This window comes from Siniperca chuatsi, linkage group LG14, assembly GCF_020085105.1.
Source record: "Siniperca chuatsi isolate FFG_IHB_CAS linkage group LG14, ASM2008510v1, whole genome shotgun sequence".
Taxonomy (NCBI): Eukaryota; Metazoa; Chordata; class Actinopteri; order Centrarchiformes; family Sinipercidae; genus Siniperca; species Siniperca chuatsi.
Window position 1 is genome coordinate 6,920,232 of NC_058055.1, and position 20,417 is coordinate 6,940,648.

A 20,417-nucleotide genomic window follows, 5' to 3' on the forward strand; every position below is an offset into this window, starting at 1 on the left:
CCTCAGTCAGAGTCAGTCATGTAGCCACGATCACGTGACTACATGTATATAAACACAGGGTGACATCATGTTTACTCGCTCTTGGACTCGTCTGGTGTAGACTGCAACATTCCGTTTCCAAATGGCGACAGACATGGAGAGATTTGTTTCTTTCGAGGAAGCGTATTACGATCAATACGACTATTATAATCTGCTTGAATACTCGTGTCATGCTTGTGGCAAAGGGAGGACCAAGAGAGAAATCGAGCTGAACACAAACCGCCATTGCCCCGCAGGGCACGAGAGGAAGATAGCAGAAAAATTTCACAACAGCGAAATGAAACGCAGGAGAACCAAGAGCTCGTCGTCGTGATGGCTTTCCCCGATGTTTCCAGGTAACACTGTGCCTCTGTAGTCTGAAAATAGTGTCTATTCATGGTCGAAAACCCCATTATTTGTTCAACAGTCGGCCTTTGTGATAGAAAAAAACAACCTCCTGCTTGGATATTTAGACAAGGAGATCCTGCAGATTAGACTCTAAGAGCAGTCATAAATGTGAGGTGAACGCCTGCTTTTGTGATCGCAGTCAGGATCATTGTAAACTATGCTTGAAAATTCAAGTTTGCTTTGTTCTACCTATTAGGTCACTCTGATAGGTAGAGCCATGTGAATCAAGCCTTTCCCTTTTAACATGTTTTTATTTCACCTATTCTGTTTGTACCATAATAAAATCAAACCATGCTCCATTTTTAGTACAGGAGGAATAAGTGATACATTTTGATGCTTTGAAATTGGATTAGTTGTCACCATAACTCAGGCCAGCATAGTAAAAACAAAAATAGACAAATGACTAGTTAATTAATCGATTATTCAACTGACAATATTAACAATTTAGCTAATCGATTTTTAAGCAAAAGGGGCAGATATTAGCTGGTTCCAGCTTCTCAAATATGAGGATTTCCTGTTTTTCCCTGTTGTGTATCATTGTAAATTAAATATCTTTGGCTTTTAGACTGTTGGTCAGACAAAACAAGCAAGTGGAATATGTCAATATGGGCTTTTGGAAATAGTGATGAACCTATTTAATTGTGTTCTTACATTTTATAGACCAAATAATGAACTGAGAAAATAATCTGCAGGTGAGTAGATAATGAAAATATCCTTTAGTTGCAGGATATGGATTGTGATGACCATTTAATTGATTTCCACACAGATCCGGACACAAGTTGGATTTCTGATGTTGACCAAGGCCAATTGTCTCTGCCTTCCCTGACCCAGGGAATGGAGCGCTGTGACACCGGGAATATGTCCTTTAATCAGTCACCAAACGGCTCTCCATTCCATACTCTACCCTGTAACAAGACCTGCTACTCTCAAGTTACAGCTGTGCAAGAATAGTTAGTGTTGAGCTATCTAGGTCAGTGGTGTGTGCTTGATAAACATATAAAGATAGATATAGTCATTTCTGTGGGTGCTGAAGATATTATACTGTACTTTGATTCAATAAAAACTGATAACTAGACCACCTTGGATTGTTTTATTACTATTGCTCATAACTGATAATAAAAACATTTTCTAGTAGCTTTAATACAACTGGTTGAGTTCTGTTAAGTAGGCTGCATTACAGGCTTATGACTGTTTTGTGTTTGTAGTTTCAGCAGAATCTATCCCTCCATCCCTCTCATTTTGCTTTACATGACCAATGGACACATCTTCCTTCTCTCTATGAATGTCTCCCTCCTCTCTGTGTCCAGTTTTCTCAGGGGGAATGAGAGCCTGCTGTTTACCTTTTTTTGTTTACCAGTGGAGTGGCATGCACATCCAGACACCAAGGGCAGGGGGCAGTTTTTTTCAGAAATGCTCAAGGATATGGCCTGCAGCCTGGACAAAGATTTTTTTGTGCATTTTAAATTGTATCATTTTTACTGGTATGCTGCAAAGCACCCTAACCCTATCCAAACAAGGCTCCTAAACCATGTCTTGTCGTGTCTTTAAGTGGATGATGAGGACTAAGCAGTGAAAATTCAAAATATCTGCAACTGCATGTGGTGGAAAGTACACTGCAATGATTGAAAAGTAGCATAAATAAATGATGAATGAAAAGGTTAAGTGTACTTCAGTTGAACCAGAAGCTCGCCAATGCTTACCAGTGTTTATAAATTGTCAGTGTTGCACTACTCGCCGAACCTTGGGTGAATTTACCAGCTTTTATTTTGAAGGAGGGATCGTTCAACCGGAACTTCCGTCCTGGCCGCCACCTTCACACATGTATGAGCTGCTAACAAATTGACCAATTTGTTCGTCATTTATTTTTTCTACCCACCAAGATGCAGATATGCAGTGTGTGCAGCGAGCAGACACCGAAATACAGATGTCCAGTCTGTAAAATAAGATAGTAAGTAACTTTAAATAACTGTCTGTAAGCTAGGTAGCTTCCGATTTGTTTCTTTAGCTAGCTTTTTTACGTTGCTAGTCAAAATTTAAAGAGTCATTTGAGAATGCCAATATTGTAGAAGACCGTTTTCTGTTGTGGTAGATGAGTACGTTTGTAGGACCTACCTTAAAATAATACCAAATATAGCAGCCTGCCTTATCCACCAAGAGCTAAAGCTAACGTTAAATTACGATTACTTTACAATGCAGTACCGTAGCATTGTTCGTAAAATATGACACTGGTTCCCAGAACTTTTAAAAATGGCAACGCTTGTAACTTAAAAATTCAAAATAGAGAAAAATATTTGAACATATTTACAGACCATGCCATTGACTTAATTAAGTCTTAAAGTAATGTCCGCGTGAAAACAATTTTGGACATCAACACCGCGTGTGACGGCAACCCACGTAGGTCAAAACGATTGCAGATTTGACGTCATAGGCCAGTATTCCCACTGTTGATCGAGCGAATCAGACATCACTCCATGAATTGTTTTTAATTGATTGTTTAATTCATCCATTCATTAATTCACTCTGATGTGTAATTTAGAATACACGTGTTTGCTTATTACTATTTAGAATAATCCTATTTAAACACGTAAACATATAGCCTACTGTATGTACTGATGTCACTGTGTATTACTTTTTAATTATTATGATCTGCCAGATACATGACCGTTTTTAATTGTGTTTTTTTCTCTTACAGTTGTTCACTTGGCTGTTACAAGAGGCATAAAGGTAAATTAGATTGTTAGTATTTTAGTGATGTAGTTATGTGATGTTTAAACAAGCTGTGGTCATATGCAGAGTAAATATTAATGCTGCTCATCATCCATCTCTCCACCATCTGATTTCTTCTTTCTAATTTTGGTCCATAGACACTTGCCTGCTTGTTGAGCAGCCTGCACCTATTGATCCTGAACCTAAGGATGCTTTCAACACTGGTATGGGGCTATTTCTCTCATTCCTGTGATTCTATTTCCTTGAGTAGTGTGTCAACATCAGCCAGAGTACAAGAGTACAAATCAAATGAATTATAATAGGTGAGGGTGGGCAACACGGACGAAGAAACCATACAAAAAGTCACATTCATATTAACACAGTGCTTATTGCCTCATGCTGTTCAGTGAGATTTACCTTATTCATTTAGTCATGAGAATTGTGAAAACAATTACTGTATACAGAAACAACCTAAACAAAATTCTATTGTGATAATCTATAATGCTTAATGTCCAACATCTTGTCACCAAGTTGTGCATTTCACTGTTCACATTACACTGAGGTAGAGAGGGGATGGGACAAGCTGAACTTGAGAATTGATATTTATAACACAAATATTTGTATTACTTTAAGTTACTGAAAGAGAGTCTGTGAGATGAAATGAAATACCAAAAGAGTTCAACTTTTACAATTTTCTGTTGCCCCATGTGAAAGCACTTTTGGCTTTACTGTCTTTGCAGAGCCGTGGACTGTTGAGGATCTTCTGCATGAAAATGACATCATCGACAAAGTGCCTCTGCAGAGGCTCCAGCTGTTAGGTATTAATCCAACATTACCTTTTGTCTGCTCTTAACCCTTCAGTTTTTCTCAACACTATTGGCAGCAGCATCGCATGTCCAATGTTCCTTCATCTAAAACTTATTTTATATTATTATCTGTTAGTATTAACTCATGACCATATAAATGGTTTTCAGTCAGATGTGGGTAATTCATGTTTTCTTATTTCCTCTACAGGACATTCAAAAGAGCTAAGAGATCTTCTTTGTAACCCCCATCTGAGACAGTTATTACGCTCCATTGACGGTGCAGACAGCAAAGACGATGCGATGAAGGCTGCCATGCAGGAGCCACTGTTTGTTGAATTTTCTGATCAGTGTTTGAAAATTGTAGAAAAAGCAAAGCAAAATCATTAACATCCAGTGAAGCTGGTGATTTGTAAAATCGTGCCTATCGGATCCTTTTTGGGTTATATTTTGGGGGGGCTGTACTTTTTTTAAAAAATATAATATATCTTGGAATAAGCCACACTGTGCCACGCTGTAATTTGTTGATCTAACTTCCTGTCCTGTGTCCTGCCATGCTATAGGATGTACTGTATATAAATAAAGGCTGAAATGTTTTCAAACTATCAATTCCTGAGTCAACATTAAAGGCTTCACAGTGTAGTTAGCTAAAGTCACTTGTGTAATGGCTGATTACATGTAAACAAAGTTTGATGTGAAAGCAAAATTTATACATGAAGTTTTTTAAAAGACATTTATTTCAACAAAACAGTCATTCAAATATTATTATATTATATTAACATAATTCAAGTTGTTCATTGATCCCTTGGTACCACTGACAAAACAGAGTATACAGATTTCAAATGATAAACTATCATATGACTCAGACACATTTCAGTGAATCTATAGCTGGTATAGATTAAAAGGAATTATTTAGCGAGTAAATAAAGATTTGCAAGGAATCAACTGTAGATAATGTGTTGAATATTTAAATTATGAATATAATAAAACTTTATGGCTATAATAACATGTTTAGTGTAAAAAACTGGTATGGTATACAGTCCTTGCCTTGATGCTTTGGATTGCAGCAGATTAAAATCCACATGGAAAGTAGTTTAGTCAAACATTTTGTAAATGTGCATATTATAAAAGACCCTTTATCAAACAAAGAGCAGCAATGTGAATAAACCTGGGTTCATCCTTTCCCTGTTTCACATAAGTGATGTGTCTGCTTGTTCAGGACTTTTTGTCCATTTGTTGCTGTATGTGAGCAGGTGTGTGCGTTTAATGTGCAATATGTGCTTTACATGTGCAATACTTGCTTTATTACTTTCCCCCCCAGCATAACACACTCATAGTAAATGCTGGATGTTGTATATGTGCATCTGAATCAACAATGTGTTTTTACACCCAATATAAATCTATGAAATCACACAGTCACCTTAAATAAATACATATACTAACAGCCCATTTGGGATTTGAGTGAAGATTTTAAGAAAGGCACTTGTCACAGGCGCAATACTTTGATCAACAGTCAGATGTTCCAAAGAGGCAACATCACAGTAACATCATAATCATGACTCACACCCCATTCATTGTTTCCTATATGCAGGACACATGGCACATATTCCACAAATGGTTGACAAAAATCATATGTGCCTTATCTCAGATTTGGCAGGCCGACCTCCTCTTAGGTTAAAATATTATGCAAGGTCTTTGCACCCTTGTATAACACAGAGTGAGATCCACTTTGGCATTCTTACAAAAGTTAATTAGAGCTGTAAATGATCACTTTAAAACACACACATTTAACACAATGACAGCTTAAAATACCAGGTTTGTTCCCTCTGTGTCAGACTGTGGAAGAGCTGCTGCTTCACTGCAAAAGCACCTCTGAGGCAGATTGGTCTTCATCTGTGTCCATGAAATTAGCCTTCAGTGTTCTGCAAAGAGGGAACTCTTACAAAGTTTTCTCTAGCAGGATCTCATTGAACCCTGTCACGTCAGTCTTCATGTCTGGTTGCCTGTCAGCGTAGAGAAGTGGAGATCGCTGATAGTGCAGCTTTACAGATCCCTGAGTGGAAAAGAAAAGTTGAATCTCAAATGACTAACCATAAAAATCATCTGGATGATAAAAACTTTATTGGAGATCTAACAGAACTTGTGTGGATGTGCCCTCACCTTGGGTTGAGCCCGTATGGAGGCGAGCCCCCGCGTGTACTGGTTGGTCTCAACCTTATACCCCCCTCTCCTGGAGGGCAGGTTGAGGGAGGTCATCACAGACATCATCTTCTGGAAGCCTGTGGCTGTCAGAGACACGGTGATGGATGGGGCAGAGGCCAGAGCCAGGCCCATGGGCCACCCTCGCACTGTGACAGGCTCCTGGATGGTGGAGAGCTGCACCGAGCCCCGCTCCCTGATAACAGGGTTCAATGCTGGCACGTCCTCCTCCACAAGGTCCTTTGCATCATCCAGTTCTGTCTCAGCCAATGATTTCAATAGTGCCTGCCACAAAACCCAAAATGCATATTATCCATAACTCCATGTTTATTTAGCAGGGACAGTGCACATTAATAAACATTGCTGTAAATTTGCCAAGTGAATTCACATTTATCAGATTTTGTGCAGTTCCCTCTGGAGACACAAGGCTTTATACAACTTTTTGACATATGCAGTAGTACTCCCCAACACCTGTAAACAGACTTTGATGTGTATAATCGGTGGAGTTCCCCTTTAATGTTTATAGAAAGATGCACTAAATAAGACAACATTGTGCTGCATTATTAGGCACTAATTGAAACATGAGAAGCAGAAGCATACAGTACACAGACATAAGCACATACACATACAGTACATAAAACACATAAATCACTCTGGCACAATAAAAGCAAGGTCATAATAAAATAAATGAACACAATGCAGGTACATACAGACGCACTGGCTACAGCAAGGAGCAATTGATTTTTAGTACTGAAAAAAATGCTAACTGCTAATCATCATTTCTTTAAATGAGATCTAAATAAACCGTTTGTGTCCAGTTCTCTAATATAAGCTGGGATAGAGTTCTAGGTGTGTGCAGCTTTAACAGAGCCATGAAGAATGAGCAAGAAAACATAAGATACGATAAGTGGTCTTTCCGAATCTCACCCTCCACTTCCTCCAGGAGTTCTGGATGACTGCAGCTGCTCTGTTCCATCTCTGGATCTGCCTCCTGACCAGCCAGGACCGCACCCCTGCAGGAGGCGTAAAACACCATCAACATCTAACCTAGCAGTTCACTCTGCAAGTTTAATCTGTGCCTTGTGGAGAGAAATGTTTATGTACTCAGAAGGAAGTTTCAAAAGAACATCTTTCATTAACAGTTAATGAGATGAGCTTCTATGTGTGGCAGCTTCTGCTGCTTCTGAAGGGATAAACGAAGTCAGCCTGCAGACATTGTGTACAGACTCAGTTGGCCAGACAGACAGGTCAAAGCCAGCACACTCACAGTGGGAGCGAGGCCACACAGCTCTATTAATTCCACTCAGCAGTACCTGGCCGGAGCATTAAGAGTTTACCTGCTTGGATCAGAGTAGCAGACTGCTGGCGGGTGTGGCGTCTGCAGCGCTGGTATCGCAGCCAGCAGCACTGAATGGAGAAGGCACACTGAGACAGAATCTTCTTCCTCTGATCCTCCAGCAAATCTAGCTGTGAGACAACAGCCAGGCAGGTCAGTACTCCAAAGACCAAAACCCTTATTTACTTTACAGGTCTGATAAGTAACTGAAACACCCAACAAGTACAATATGGCCAAATCGAAAAGGAAATTCTTGGCATTATGTAGTAAATTTGCAAATTATTTCCCAGGCATTTTTGTACCAAGTTATACATACATACATACATTATGTGTGAGGATGACACATAATGTGTATATAAATGACTGACCATCGACTGGGTGAGAAAGATTTTAGTCCTTCCACAGTGCACCCATGAATTGTGTTTTTCACTGTCAAGGTTGTGTGAGGGGTCAGAAGCATTGTGTTGTAACACGACACTGAGGAGCTTCTCCACTTCTTGTCGAAGAATGTCGTTGCTGTCAGCCTCCACATCTAATACAGAGAGGAATTAGAATTAGAGTGAAGCACTAGAGACATAATTCAAGTGGCAGAGCAGCACTCGTAACTGTGTAGAGATTCACTTTTACCACACACAGTAGTATGTGTTTGACAGCATATGTCACTCAGATGTGATTACTGTGAATTCAATGAATCTTTCAAACCTGATATTTGGCAGCATTCAGGATTAGTGAGCAGGTAAGTTCCTTGAACATTCATACAAGACTTAAGAGTGTACAGCCATGCTAGTGTAGCTAAAAAGCAGCTGAACAGTGAGTTAAGATGAATACAAGTTCAAACACAAAGATCAGGAATGAGTAGAGAAACAAGAAACAACATGCAAAGCAAGCTCTGATAGTCAGAGGTGCATGCATTTACCTGGAAGGTTCATAAGAAGTTGCAAATTTTGTTAGAAAGTCCTGTTTTTATACACCAAATGGAAAAGTCCCAAGGAGAGTAGAAAACTGAGGATCAAATGTACTAAGAGGGCTAATGAAGGAAAAGGAGAATAAACCAGCAGACCTAAAGAGAGGAAATAAAATCACTCTTTGTCCAGAGTAAATAAGCCAAACCTTGAATGGATCCTGCAAGAAACTGTACTTACCAACACAATGACTCCGGGACTTGTTATTTGAATATTTTGCAATCAGTCCATAACGTTGCATGAAGCCTTTGAAAGGAATTCTGTACAACAGAAATGACAAGTCAACCAAAATCCTAGAGAAACAAAGCAATGTGTTAAGATTAAGAGTTAACAAAGGAAAAATGTTTCACCTTATTGGAAAGCCAGCAGCACTAATATGAATAGTCTCCACAATCCCACAGGCTTCCAACTGCATGATAACCTGACAGCAGACAGAAAATAATCATTGAAACCTTTCCCCTCTGTGAAAAGGGACAGCATTGCCTCTCATTGTTGTGATTGTGGTACTGCTGAAAGAGAGAACAGCATTAAATGTGTGTAGAACTTCTACCTCCTCCTTTTTGAAGGTCAGAGGTTTGCAGTCTGGGTTCGGTTTGATGCAGCGAGTGTAGTGAGGAGTTGTGGTGTGGAGGATCCTCATCAAGCTCTCCAGAGAGTTCTACAATCAGACATTAACATCATCAGTGCCATGACCCAACCCTCCCAGGAGGAAGTCTACAGGCCCCGACAAGCTAATGTAACCCTGGTGATGAAGGCTTTAGTTGGCTCCCACCTTGAACTTGGAGACCACGGTGACTTTACTGAGCCCCTTGGTAGTTGGGTTCTCAGTTTGCTTGTCAGTGAAGATCTGGTGAAGCAGGGGGTTGTCAGACTTCTGAAGCAGGTTGATGAGCTCTGGTGGCACTGGGTCCTGAAACACAAAATCCAGTAGGGGATGAGTGAATGGATCTGTGGTCAACTTTCTGAACACTATTTAAAAGCTTTTCTTACACACCTTGTTTTTCTCCACCATCCCCTGTATCTGGTAGTTGACTTTGCCAGCGTAATGGGCCACAGTGAAGTGTGGCTCCTTGCTGAACTTGTGCCAGCTGATGTTGGCATTACCACAGAGATCCTTCTCCAAACGACTCCTGAATGTCTTTGCATCTGAGGCTCGATTAAGACGACTCTCCTACAGGACAGGTATGTAAAAAATGACTTACTTACTATAGATACATATATTTAATAATATATCAATGTACGTATTAACCAAGAAAATTACTGCAATCCCTTCTGCAGGGAAATAAAGGGTTAAAAGGGCTGAAGGACAATTACTTGTATGCTGTCCTATAAAAAAAAAATACAATTGGCTTCAACGTAAAAAGATAAATCCATATTACAATTTATTTTTAAAAGAATATGATCTAAATGAAATTCCTTATGAATTTCAGCTCTACAGGGAAGACATGTTTTATATACCACTTCCTTGAAGACAGGTGTATAGCTTGATTTTTTGTTATGGGTCCACCAGGACTACCAATAAAACTGTTATACAAGATCCTTCCAACGAAAATTATCAAAAATGTCATTTTTGTAATGATGATATGGAGATTTATTTTGGCTTTGTCTCAGTGTTATTGCCTTATTGATGATTAGCTTTGTATTCTATTGCCTTGAGTGTATGCTCACAAACAATAATATGTGGTTTAAGAAGCAGAAGCAAATACTGTTGTACTACTGACTAAAAAAATTCATGTTTGATGTGAAGACGAAAGAAAGTTGGACTTTTGTGGCTTTTGTTCGCTTCTAAGGCACTATTTTACTCTCGAGGGCAATTGCAAATAGGCAATGGAAGTTAAAAAAATCCTGGAATCGTTCAAGTTTGTTAATTTGTATTTTTATTATTATTATTTAGGTTTTTTTGTTTGTGGTTTTTTTTAAACTATTATTAGTGTGTGTGTTCTGTTTGCTTGTTTGATTGCTTTTGGGTGTGTAGGTTATGTAAGTTATTTAAGTTATAGATTGTCTTTGTTATTATTTTTATCAATAAAAAATTACAATAATTAAAAAATAATAATGACAAAAACAAGAAAATGACCAGCATACCTCATTAAGAAGAGAAAACACACTGACAGGGCTTCCCTCGATAAGATCCAGACAGCTCTGGTTGTCTTTGTATTTGACAAAGGACCACTGCAACCCCTCAGACACATATTCCTCCTGGAAGAAGCAGAGATAAACATAAACACCCAAGTACAAAATCCATTTTTCACATCACACAAGGTACGGCAAGTTGCTGACAAGCTGAAGAAGCCTCCTGAATGTCTGAGGCCTGGACATCGACTCCATCAGAGGCTCTGCTGAGATCGCCGCATGGAAACGGAAAACTGATAGACGCTACCTGCTGAGCTCTGAGATAATGAGCCACAAAGTGCTGCTGCAGTTTCTCATTGGCGTAGTTGATGCACAGCTGCTCCAGGTTATTGATGTGGAAACACTCGAACCCGTACACATCTAGAACTCCTGGAGAGCACAGTGAGGAGAGGACCGTGTGAGTTTATGAAAAGAAACTGGGGGGAAAATTACAAAGAGATATGCATTTAATGAAGTAAAAGACAATAATGCTTCTACCTATGAAGTTGCACCACATGGATTTGTCTGCACATATGCTGTTGTTGATGAATGTAACCAGCCATTCAAATAATCTGTTGGGAAAACGTGATAGAGAGCCTATAATAATAAATTGCGATTAACAGACGTGTCTTCCTCACAGTTTATTGTAAACAAAAAGGCATGATGGTTTCATATTTGAGTGTTGTGGTGGAAAGAGTGTTTGACGACAACACACAGGACAAAAACCAGCTCTTGCGTTACCAGCCCTTTTCACATAACATTATCACATTCTGACAAATCGCTGCATTATTTGATGAGTAAATCCTCATTCTTACTGGGCGTAGATGGCCTTGGCCAGACAGTCTCTCCTCATGCTGCACTCTGGCTGGGAACAGGGCTTGAGCACGCTCTGCTTCCCCGCCTTCAACGTCCTCACTCTTAAACACATCTGAAGCTCCTCAGCAGGGACACACAGCAGCTCAGCAGCCCTCTGCAAGAAGTCTAAAACACAGGCAGGAGTGGAAGGCTGTAAACTACCTACTTCATTTTGTTGATAGTTATTGTGTTATTGTATCTTTCAGAATAAATCCCTTGAGCATCATACGGTTTGTATTTATGTCAGCTTTAAATGTCTAAATAATGGAGATTTTAAGCACTCTGTAACTTGAAGTGATTGATAAGAGTTCATTAAATACATAAACATAATCATATCCAATACCTTTGGACTGTTCATCTAGGTTACAAGGTTGTAATTCATCGGTTGAAGAGGAGAAAGTCACATTCCCCAGCTGCAGAATCCCTGCTAATATCTACATTGCATTACAACAAACAGAGAAATCAAATTTTATGCTTACAGAGAAAGAAAGATAATCAAAAAATGCCAAGTTGATGATTAGGTAACACTACTTTACATTACTTTACCCCCCCCATTTAGCATTTATAAGCAGAATAAAAACACTTAGTAAATAATTAATAACACACTATAATGTAGTTGTGAGCAGATATAAGTGTTTACTAATGTATTTGTCAACAACTACAACTCCTCCTGTGGGCACCCATAACTGGATGCTGGTGTGTAACCAGATGAATGACAATATAGTAGAACACTGTTGTTATAATATAAAATATGTCTTCATAGGAGAAATTATAATTGTTGACAAATACTGTACATTATAAACACTTAAATGACCTTATATCTGCTTAAAACTACATTGCAGTGTGTAATAAACTATTTATTAAATGTTTATAAATGCTTTAATAGAGGGGGTTAAAGTAAAGTGTTACTGATGATGAATACATTACCTTGAATATTTGTCTCTGCCTTTCTGAATAAATGCCCAGATGAACCATTGCCTCGACAGTCTCATGAAAACAATCCTCTATAAATTTTTAAATGAAGAGCAGTTACTTGTGAGAATCACAAAAATAGAATAAAAGACAAACAAAAGCCTAAATACACATGAAAAATAAATACCTACCATCAACTGCTTTTTCAGAATTTGGCAGCCACACAAAACATTGGCCACGTGGCATCTTCCACTCCTTCCTCTGCTCATCTGTGGCCCCTTTAATCATCTGAAAAACAATATGCTCTCAGCATTTACATCGGAATTACATATGAATCAGTTAAAATTAAACTGAAATACCATATGAGCATATGAGGTTTAGTGCAGCTGTGTTAACTCACCTGGTAAAAGATGTGGAAGTTCCTCTCATTAGCCGGTTGGCAGGCCACCCTGGTCTTCTCTAGCAAGTATGTCTGCACGGACGCACCCACTAACAGCTGACACCTTCGTGTAAAAATTACATGAACAGATCAAACTGACCAACAACTTGTACTATTGTTCACTTTGGGAAAGTGAGCTGATGCTATCTCCCGTAATGATGACGGAAGTGCAGCAGGCTCAGCTGTAAGTACCTGTCTAGCTGGAGCTGGATGTACTTTCCAAAGCGACTGCTGTTGTTGTTCCGTAGCGTACAGGCATTGCCTACATGGAGGGTAAAGTGATGACTGAGTGACTGTCTATAGTGGTTATTTTCACATTAACGAGACACCAGCGATCAGTTGTCTCACCAAAAGCTTCCATGATGGGGTTGGAGTCCAGCACCCTCCTCTCTATCCTCTCCACTGTGTCCTGACTCTTCACCACTGAGGAGGAGGCCGCCACAGTAGCGTAGTATTTCATGAGGCAACGAGATGTCCATGTCTATAAAGAAACAAATCATTGGTCCATTAAAGATTGTTTCTACTAATCCTGTGACCCAATTCACAGAGATCACATAAAGTTAAGGGCAACTAACGATCCTTATCGATTCATCTCTTGACTATTTTTAGGATTAATTGTTTAGTCTAAAAATGTCATAATTGTTGATGATTCATTTTATGTCAAACAACTAATCAATTAATATACTAATTATTTGAGCTCTACCCACAATATTCTTTTTTATTTTGGGATGTGCTCATTGCAGAGGTGTTTTCCCCAGAGATCAACTGTCAATCAAATGATGAGTGCAGTTTTGAGATTCTGTGGCCAGTCGCCATTTTGACAATCACTGCTCATGCCAATTATCCTCCTTATAGATTATTCTTATTTTTTTCCATTAACCAACTAATTAATAATAAGTCTATAAAATGGGAATAATGCATGATTTCTTCAAATTGCTTATTTGATCTGGCCCACAAAAACCCTAAGCAGTTAGTTTTTATAAAAACTGTAACATGAAAGAAAAGTAAAACATTCTCACATTTCAGAAGCTGTAACCAGCAAAGTGTCTGTTTGTTCAAATCAAACCACTAGTGCTGCTGAAAATGTAAAAAGACACATCACTTCCTATGGGACAGATGAGTGTTTTTTGTGCAGAGCAGCACATTAACTGGTTTGACAATTAATTGCTTTTGTATTTCATCAGTCAATGAAGTGCCAACAGATATACAAACTAAAAATAAACTGCTTGTCTGATCTTGTACTGAGCAAAGAACAAATAACAATACTGAACACTTTTTGCTGACAAATATGCAGTAATAATATTCAGGGCATCAATCACACCAAGACTTAAAATTCTTGACATAAGCCAGTTTATATATGAATGCCTAATCAGCTTAGTCCATATACTGTAAATTGGCCAGTACCCCAACTTGTACAGCTGAATCTGTGGCCCCGTAAGTAAAAAAGCAACTGATAGTTTTAACCCCTGATTGGTATAATAGGTTACGTTTATTGTTTAAGCTTAACACAGTATGTGTTGGTTTACCTTTCCTGCGCCGCTCTCACCGCTGACCACCAAGGATTGGTTCACTGGCTCCAGCTGGCCCTTAACATTCCTGTAGGCTTCTTCCGCCACTATAAAGATATGTGGTTTGAACTCCTGTTGACAAAAATATACAGACTTATTAATATGCTGGACAATTCCTCGAGCCGTCGGTGCATTCAAGAAGTTCCAGAGTTTCATGAGTTTGACTTTGAAGCTGTTCTTGACAAAAGGAGGCAGACGAGGAACCAGAGGATTTTTGTTGGAAGAGGATTAAGTGAGCACAAAACAGCATGGTTGATGTTTTTTGCACTTTAAAACTGCAAAGTTGGTAAACATCAGACATACTGATAAAATATTAATCGTTGTTGACATTCTGGCAGTACCAGTTGGGTCATTTTTGAAAGGAAGGAAACGGGCCCCTGAAAAAGCCAAACTCTTACAATGCACCCACCGGACCCTGCAACACCCCAATCCCTCCGCCTCCACCCCCCATCCACACCCCTGTTTGAACCACCATATACAGTATCCTTCCTCAGCATGATTAAAAACCTTATAGAGAAATATACATAAATTAGCTGAATTACAGTGAGAGACAGCTGTGACTCTGTAAATACCTGGGGCTGAGCAGCGCAGTGATACTCCTTCATCACATCCAGAGAATAGAGGTCTGGGACGGGCTGGAAGGGGTTAAGAGCCACCAAGGTGCAGCCAGCATGGGTGTAAAACACCTTCACGCTGTACCTGGCCTGCAGACATTTCAGCACTGCCAGAGAAAAACATTAAATAACAACATTAGGCACTAAGAGGGAAAAAAACCCCACAAAAAAAACAGGCAAGCCAATGTTTTGCAGATGATTAACCACCAGAGGCAGGAACAAGAGAACACCAGAGAAGACGGCAGCATCAAAATGGCAAAGATATGTGTATCTATAATAAAATTCTCTGACTATATAAAATATAATATTCCATATAACAAATGCAGCATAATCAGTCCAAGTACTTTACAAGAAAATATCCCACAGCAATTCCATGCTGTTATCCTGACCTCTGCTGTTAATAAGCTGTACTGTTATGCTTTCTGCCTTGGGCTCAAACTAACATCACCTTGACATATAAACTAAAATCTTTAAAGTATCAATGACAAATCTTTTCTTACATAATGCCAATGACACTGCATTTTTATGTCAAGACAAACAATGGAGAGTAAAAATGTTTGCACATGGACACTTTAAGACATGCTTCATATTTACCTGTGACCCTACCGTATTAGAAATCTATAAGAAATACAAGAATTATAATTTTTTTGGGAGGCATGTATATGCCAGCAAAGTAAATCATGCCCTTGGTTCACTCACTTGAGTAAACCCTGTTCCCTATCATTGTGTATACTGCAGCATTTTGATAGCACAGCAATCATTCATGCATTCATATTTTCTATTTATTATCATCATCCTGGCAAGTTTTATCTTGACGGGGTTAAATAATACACAGCAAATGCTGCAATCCAAGGTGACATGAGCTGGAAAACATTGTGTCACACTGGCTGTGTATTTATAAATAAAAACGAGGTTTACACAACAAATCAAACACTCAGCACTCACTGACATGCAACGGTAGAGATTTCAAGATTTACTGCATATACTGCATCAAGTGATTTAGAGACATAGGCTCCCAGTGACATCATAGCCCTATGTGTTACCTGTCGTCGGGGTCACTGGGTTGACTTTGGTGAGGTCGTCATAAGTGTGGAGTAGGTCTTCATCAGTGAGGAAGGCCTGAATTTCTCCCTCCAGTGACTCATTTAAGGATGGGTGAGGAGAATGGACCTTCTGGACGAATCCTTTCACCTATGTGAATGAGGCAAAATGTGAGGCGAACACACACAGAAAGGACATTGTGTTTAAAATATGAACTGACACTCTGTAAGTCATGCCAAGTAAATAAATGCCTATGGATGGAAACAATAGTAAAAAAAAAAAAAAAAAAAGATAGAAAGAAAGAAACTTACATTTAGAAAAGCGCAAGATGATTAAACAAAAGCCAGCGAGAGGAGGATTGTGTTTCTATGCATATTGCATTTGTTATTCCCACGATCTAGGGCACATACTGTATTTAAAACATAAACACTGCTCTCCAGACTTCAGAAACCAGACAACTGTGCCCAAACCTGTGATGTCATAATGACTCAAGTCTGATTGTGCCACTTTTGAGCAGGTTTTGATTCAAGGCAAAGGTAGCACTTCCAAAATAAGGGTACATTTCCTAGATCCATACATAACCGTACAGCAAAATAAATCTTATTTTGTGCATCAAAATGTCAAACATTCTGTGGGTCTATACAATCTGTCACTTTCCTGAGCTATGAAGCGCCTAAAAATGCTCCATCTCTATGCAATTAAATGTTCAAGTTTTTATTCTTGGCTTTGAGAGAGCTGCCAAACATCATACATCATAGCATACTTCACATGCTATTTTCACTGACCCCATGGTTCATTTTAGAGACCTAAAACAGTGGGCAGTTGCTACATGTATTTGTGCAAAACCAGTTCAGTGGTCAATATGTCACGTGTAATTCATTCAGTCAGTTGAGACTGACAAATGGCAGTCTGCTTTATCCTGCCAAGATCACATGGCCTGGACCTGCAGCCCGTCTGTAAACTGTCAGCAGTCTGCGGCACTAAATGTGTGCAGACAGAATTAATCCAACAGCAGGTAGCCTACATCCCATCATTCTGTAAGTCATTTTTAAACCATGTATGAATGTAATACCTAATGCTACACGAATAATATCCTGTGTACACACACTACGTTTCAGCTGACACATAGCTAACACATACAGTACATTTAAAACTAAAGTCCCATGTTGTGGGACTACTTGCATCTGTCACAATAAACGCTGGATTGCGGTAACGTTATTGTTCGTCGGTCACAGGTATGCGTTCAGAAAACATTTTACAAAGCGTTTGAATACGCACCAACCAATCAAAACTGAGAACCGGTACAGACTGATAAAGGTATTCCAGGTTAAGTTAAACGTATCATACCTTTTACATTTTATAAACCAAAAAAGAAAACCTATAAACCACCAGTTGAGAAACTGTGTGCGGGTCTTCCCCGTGTGTAACTTACCGTTCCCCCTCCATATCTGTAGCCTGCTCCAACGTTACGTCTGTTGTCCGCAGAACTCATTGATTTTACTGTTACCTTCGTGTCTGTCGAAAGGTCAGCCGAAAACCTTGATAAGAACTCTGCCAACAGTCTAATTAAGTTTAGTTCTAGTTATTCTACTCTGCAGTCCTGAACTTCAATATTTTCCATTACTGTCAGAAATTCCTCAAGGACAGCTTCCCGTGCCTGTTGCTGCCTGTCCGACTGCCTCCCAAACCACACATTTATTCCCGCCTTCTTCCTGATGCTTCATGGGCCGAGCTGTCCACCACTGGGATTTATACTGAAATTACTCTTACTTTAGAACCATATAGCTTTAGACTTCATTCTTTTGAATGCCACTGAACTGGACTTAACATAAGAACGTTATATTTATCAATTTATATCTAGTTTTCATTTTGTGTATCCAAAACTCGAGACTCTAACATTAGTGGCAATCCTGGATTTATCAGTTGCCCGAAATAGATACTAAACCAGAGATGTTTGACCGTCATATTAACTTATACTAAGGTTAGTAGCCTACTAATACTATTTTTCAGAATATGTTTTTAACATGAAAGAAACGCAAATCACGGGTAGGTTGGAAGTTGCCAGAAATCCGAGCTGTCGTGAATACGTCATTGGACCGAATACGGAAGTAAGCGTAGGAGCTGCAGGAGCTATATTGTAGGCATCATAGTTGGGCCGGGACGTCAAGCAACTGTAAATAGTTATGCTGTAAAACAGGTATTTTGTGTATCTGCATTTCCCACGAAGAACAGAAAAAGCTGTAGTGACTGATAAGCAGACACACAACTCCCTTGTGGACGTTATTCAACGTCGTAGAGAACTTCATTTGACTGCATTCGTGGTGAGTGCTAACGTTAGAAAGATAGCTACTTTGTGGGAAAATTCAAAGGAAAGGTGAAAACTCATCCTGAAGGGTAGTTTACAATGTTTTGTACAGTTAAGCCAACGCCAACAAACGAAGAATGCTTTAGCTGAGAATCAGCACATCAAGAGTCGAATAAGTGATGCAATTAGGTGACACTTTATACCTCTAAATCAGAAAGAGTAAGTTACCCATATCCCTGTAAATTCACCGTGGGTGCGGCCATAGTGTCCTAAATGTTGTTCCATTTTCCAGTGTTTATTGAACATAATTAAAAAAAAATTTCTCTCATGTAGTAAACATGAATTTGAATGTTTGCAGGCCATGTCTCAGAGAGAACTGAAGGAAGCGTTTGTCAGTAATCTCAATGGGACCAGTCTGCAGGAGGTGGCACTGGGCTCATTTCTCACCCCACTGTGCCTCATCAACAGAGGACTGTTTTTGATCCTCTACCATCTGGCCAAAGGGACTCTTCCGCTGCCACTTCCGCTGATTTGTCACCTGCTTCTAGACTTCTCCGTGCTTATTCTTCCCCTCGTCCTGTCATGCACCGTTCTGAGCAGCGTTCTTCACCAGGTCATCCTGAGCCTAACCTTTGTTTCGGCTTGTGCGTTTTACTACATCTACCGTATCAACAGTCATCCTCCTGCTCGGCACCCACAGAACACTGTCAGCACCTTCCTTCAGAGTCACGTTCAAGTCGACCAGGTTCCCTTTGTGACTATCTTTCGAGTGTTTGTAAATGTGAAAACAGCCATCAGCATTCTTGCCGTAGATTTTAGTGTCTTCCCAAGGCGATATGCTAAAACAGAAACCTATGGGACAGGTGTTATGGACTTTGGAGTTGGAGCGTATGTCTTTGCAAATGCCCTTGTCTGTCCAGAGGCGCGGAGGAAGAACATCTCAGGATCCAAGATGAATCATATCACAAAGCAGCTCCTGGCTGTCTGGCCCCTGGTTGTTCTTGGTATGGGAAGGCTAGTGAGTGTCAAAATGACTGGCTACCAGGAGCATGTGACAGAATATGGCGTCCACTGGAATTTCTTCTTCACACTAGCCATTGTCAGAGTTGTGGCTTCTATGCTTTTGACTGTTGTACCAGCCAGTCAGTCGTGGGTCTTTGCCCTTCTGATCAGTGGATTTTATCAGTTCACTCTGGAGACATCAGGGCTGAAGGCTTTCATTATCCACAACAACGACAGAGAAAAAGATTTTCTGCATGCTAACAAGGAGGGTATATTCTCTGTAGTGGGCTATGTAGCCATCTACATGGCAGGAGTTCAGGTTGGACTCTATGTGATGCAACCAAGATCCCAGGTTAGACAGTGGCTCAAAGCACTTTTTAACCTCTTGTTGGGAAGTTTTGTCCTGTATGCTGCTTTGTGCACATGTCAGACACTCGTGGAGCCAGTGTCTCGCTGCTTAGCTAATTTACCCTTCTGCCTGTGGAGTGTTGCTCAGTCGTTGTTTTTTATGTCCTGCCTTGGTATAGCTGATATGGTTTTACTGTTTTCTAAAAGTACATCGGGCTGTCACTTTGTGCCCACATCATGGAATTTGTATAAAAAACAATCAGACTCAGTCTCTGACAAAAAGACAAGTGAAATAGAAAGACACTGCCTTGTTCAAGCTGTCAGCAGGAATCAGTTGTTATTTTTCTTGCTTGCAAATGTGATGACAGGATTGACCAACTCCATAGTGGACACACTTAGTTGTAGCAGTTTATTATCAGTGTGTGTTTTGCTGTCGTACATGTTCATTAATTGCTTTGTAATATATGTTCTACATCTTTGTGGAATTACAGTAAAATTCTGGTGAAATTACAAGGTTCATTTGTGTATTTTGTGGGGCTGACGTGACAGGCATTGAAATTCAGGACAATTAACTGGGAAGATTTAATGTTATAAGAAAATATGATCTGTAATGCTGAAGATACTATTGTACATGATATGTTTATTTATGCAAATAAATAAATGTCTTGATAAAATGGCACCTCCGAATAAGTAAGGACTTGGACTACAATGTACTGTGAAACCAGACACCGTGTTACAGTGTTTTACACATCTGCTGTCTTTTCTTAATCTCTTATTTCTTGTTTATTT

The 20,417-nt window shown here is 39.5% G+C and overlaps 3 protein-coding genes across 7 annotated transcripts; 2 read left to right on the plus strand and 1 right to left on the minus strand.

Annotated features, from left to right (window-relative positions):
* The first annotated feature begins 40 nt into the window (after positions 1–40).
* znhit3 (zinc finger, HIT-type containing 3) lies at positions 41–4,531 on the plus strand. Of its 2 annotated transcripts, XM_044222895.1 has the most exons (7): positions 78–374; positions 1,087–1,118; positions 1,193–2,374; positions 3,119–3,150; positions 3,291–3,356; positions 3,873–3,950; positions 4,147–4,531. In XM_044222895.1, the coding sequence occupies exons 3-7, from the start codon at positions 2,307–2,309 to the stop codon at positions 4,323–4,325; spliced, it is 423 nt and encodes a 140-aa protein (XP_044078830.1). In that variant the 5' UTR covers positions 78–374; positions 1,087–1,118; positions 1,193–2,306; the 3' UTR covers positions 4,326–4,531. The 2 variants fall into 2 exon arrangements, with proteins under 2 accessions (XP_044078829.1, XP_044078830.1); XM_044222894.1 differs by lacking the exon at positions 1,087–1,118 and having other exon boundaries at positions 41–374.
* Positions 4,410–17,661, minus strand: LOC122888437 (unconventional myosin-XIX). The gene is made up of 24 exons (XM_044222885.1): positions 17,406–17,661; positions 15,976–16,123; positions 14,891–15,039; positions 14,277–14,390; positions 13,099–13,231; positions 12,943–13,012; positions 12,712–12,814; positions 12,503–12,599; positions 12,327–12,403; positions 11,743–11,833; positions 11,360–11,525; positions 11,043–11,116; positions 10,813–10,934; positions 10,518–10,631; positions 9,427–9,603; positions 9,205–9,342; positions 8,983–9,090; positions 8,783–8,853; positions 8,613–8,692; positions 7,839–8,002; positions 7,472–7,601; positions 7,062–7,147; positions 6,096–6,419; positions 4,410–5,988 (listed from the first exon to the last, which is right to left on the minus strand). The coding sequence occupies exons 1-24, from the start codon at positions 17,463–17,465 to the stop codon at positions 5,875–5,877; spliced, it is 2,910 nt and encodes a 969-aa protein (XP_044078820.1). The 5' UTR covers positions 17,466–17,661; the 3' UTR covers positions 4,410–5,874.
* On the plus strand, positions 16,872–20,307 carry pigw (phosphatidylinositol glycan anchor biosynthesis, class W). 4 transcript variants are annotated; one of them, XM_044222891.1, is made up of 2 exons: positions 16,872–17,010; positions 18,637–20,307. In XM_044222891.1, exon 2 carries the CDS (start codon positions 18,640–18,642, stop codon positions 20,131–20,133), a length of 1,494 nt encoding a protein of 497 aa, XP_044078826.1. In that variant the 5' UTR covers positions 16,872–17,010; positions 18,637–18,639; the 3' UTR covers positions 20,134–20,307. The 4 variants fall into 4 exon arrangements, with proteins under 4 accessions (XP_044078826.1, XP_044078827.1, XP_044078824.1 ...); XM_044222892.1 differs by lacking the exon at positions 16,872–17,010 and adding an exon at positions 17,814–17,954; XM_044222889.1 differs by lacking the exon at positions 16,872–17,010 and adding an exon at positions 18,004–18,294.
* The last annotated feature ends 110 nt before the right edge of the window (positions 20,308–20,417 follow it).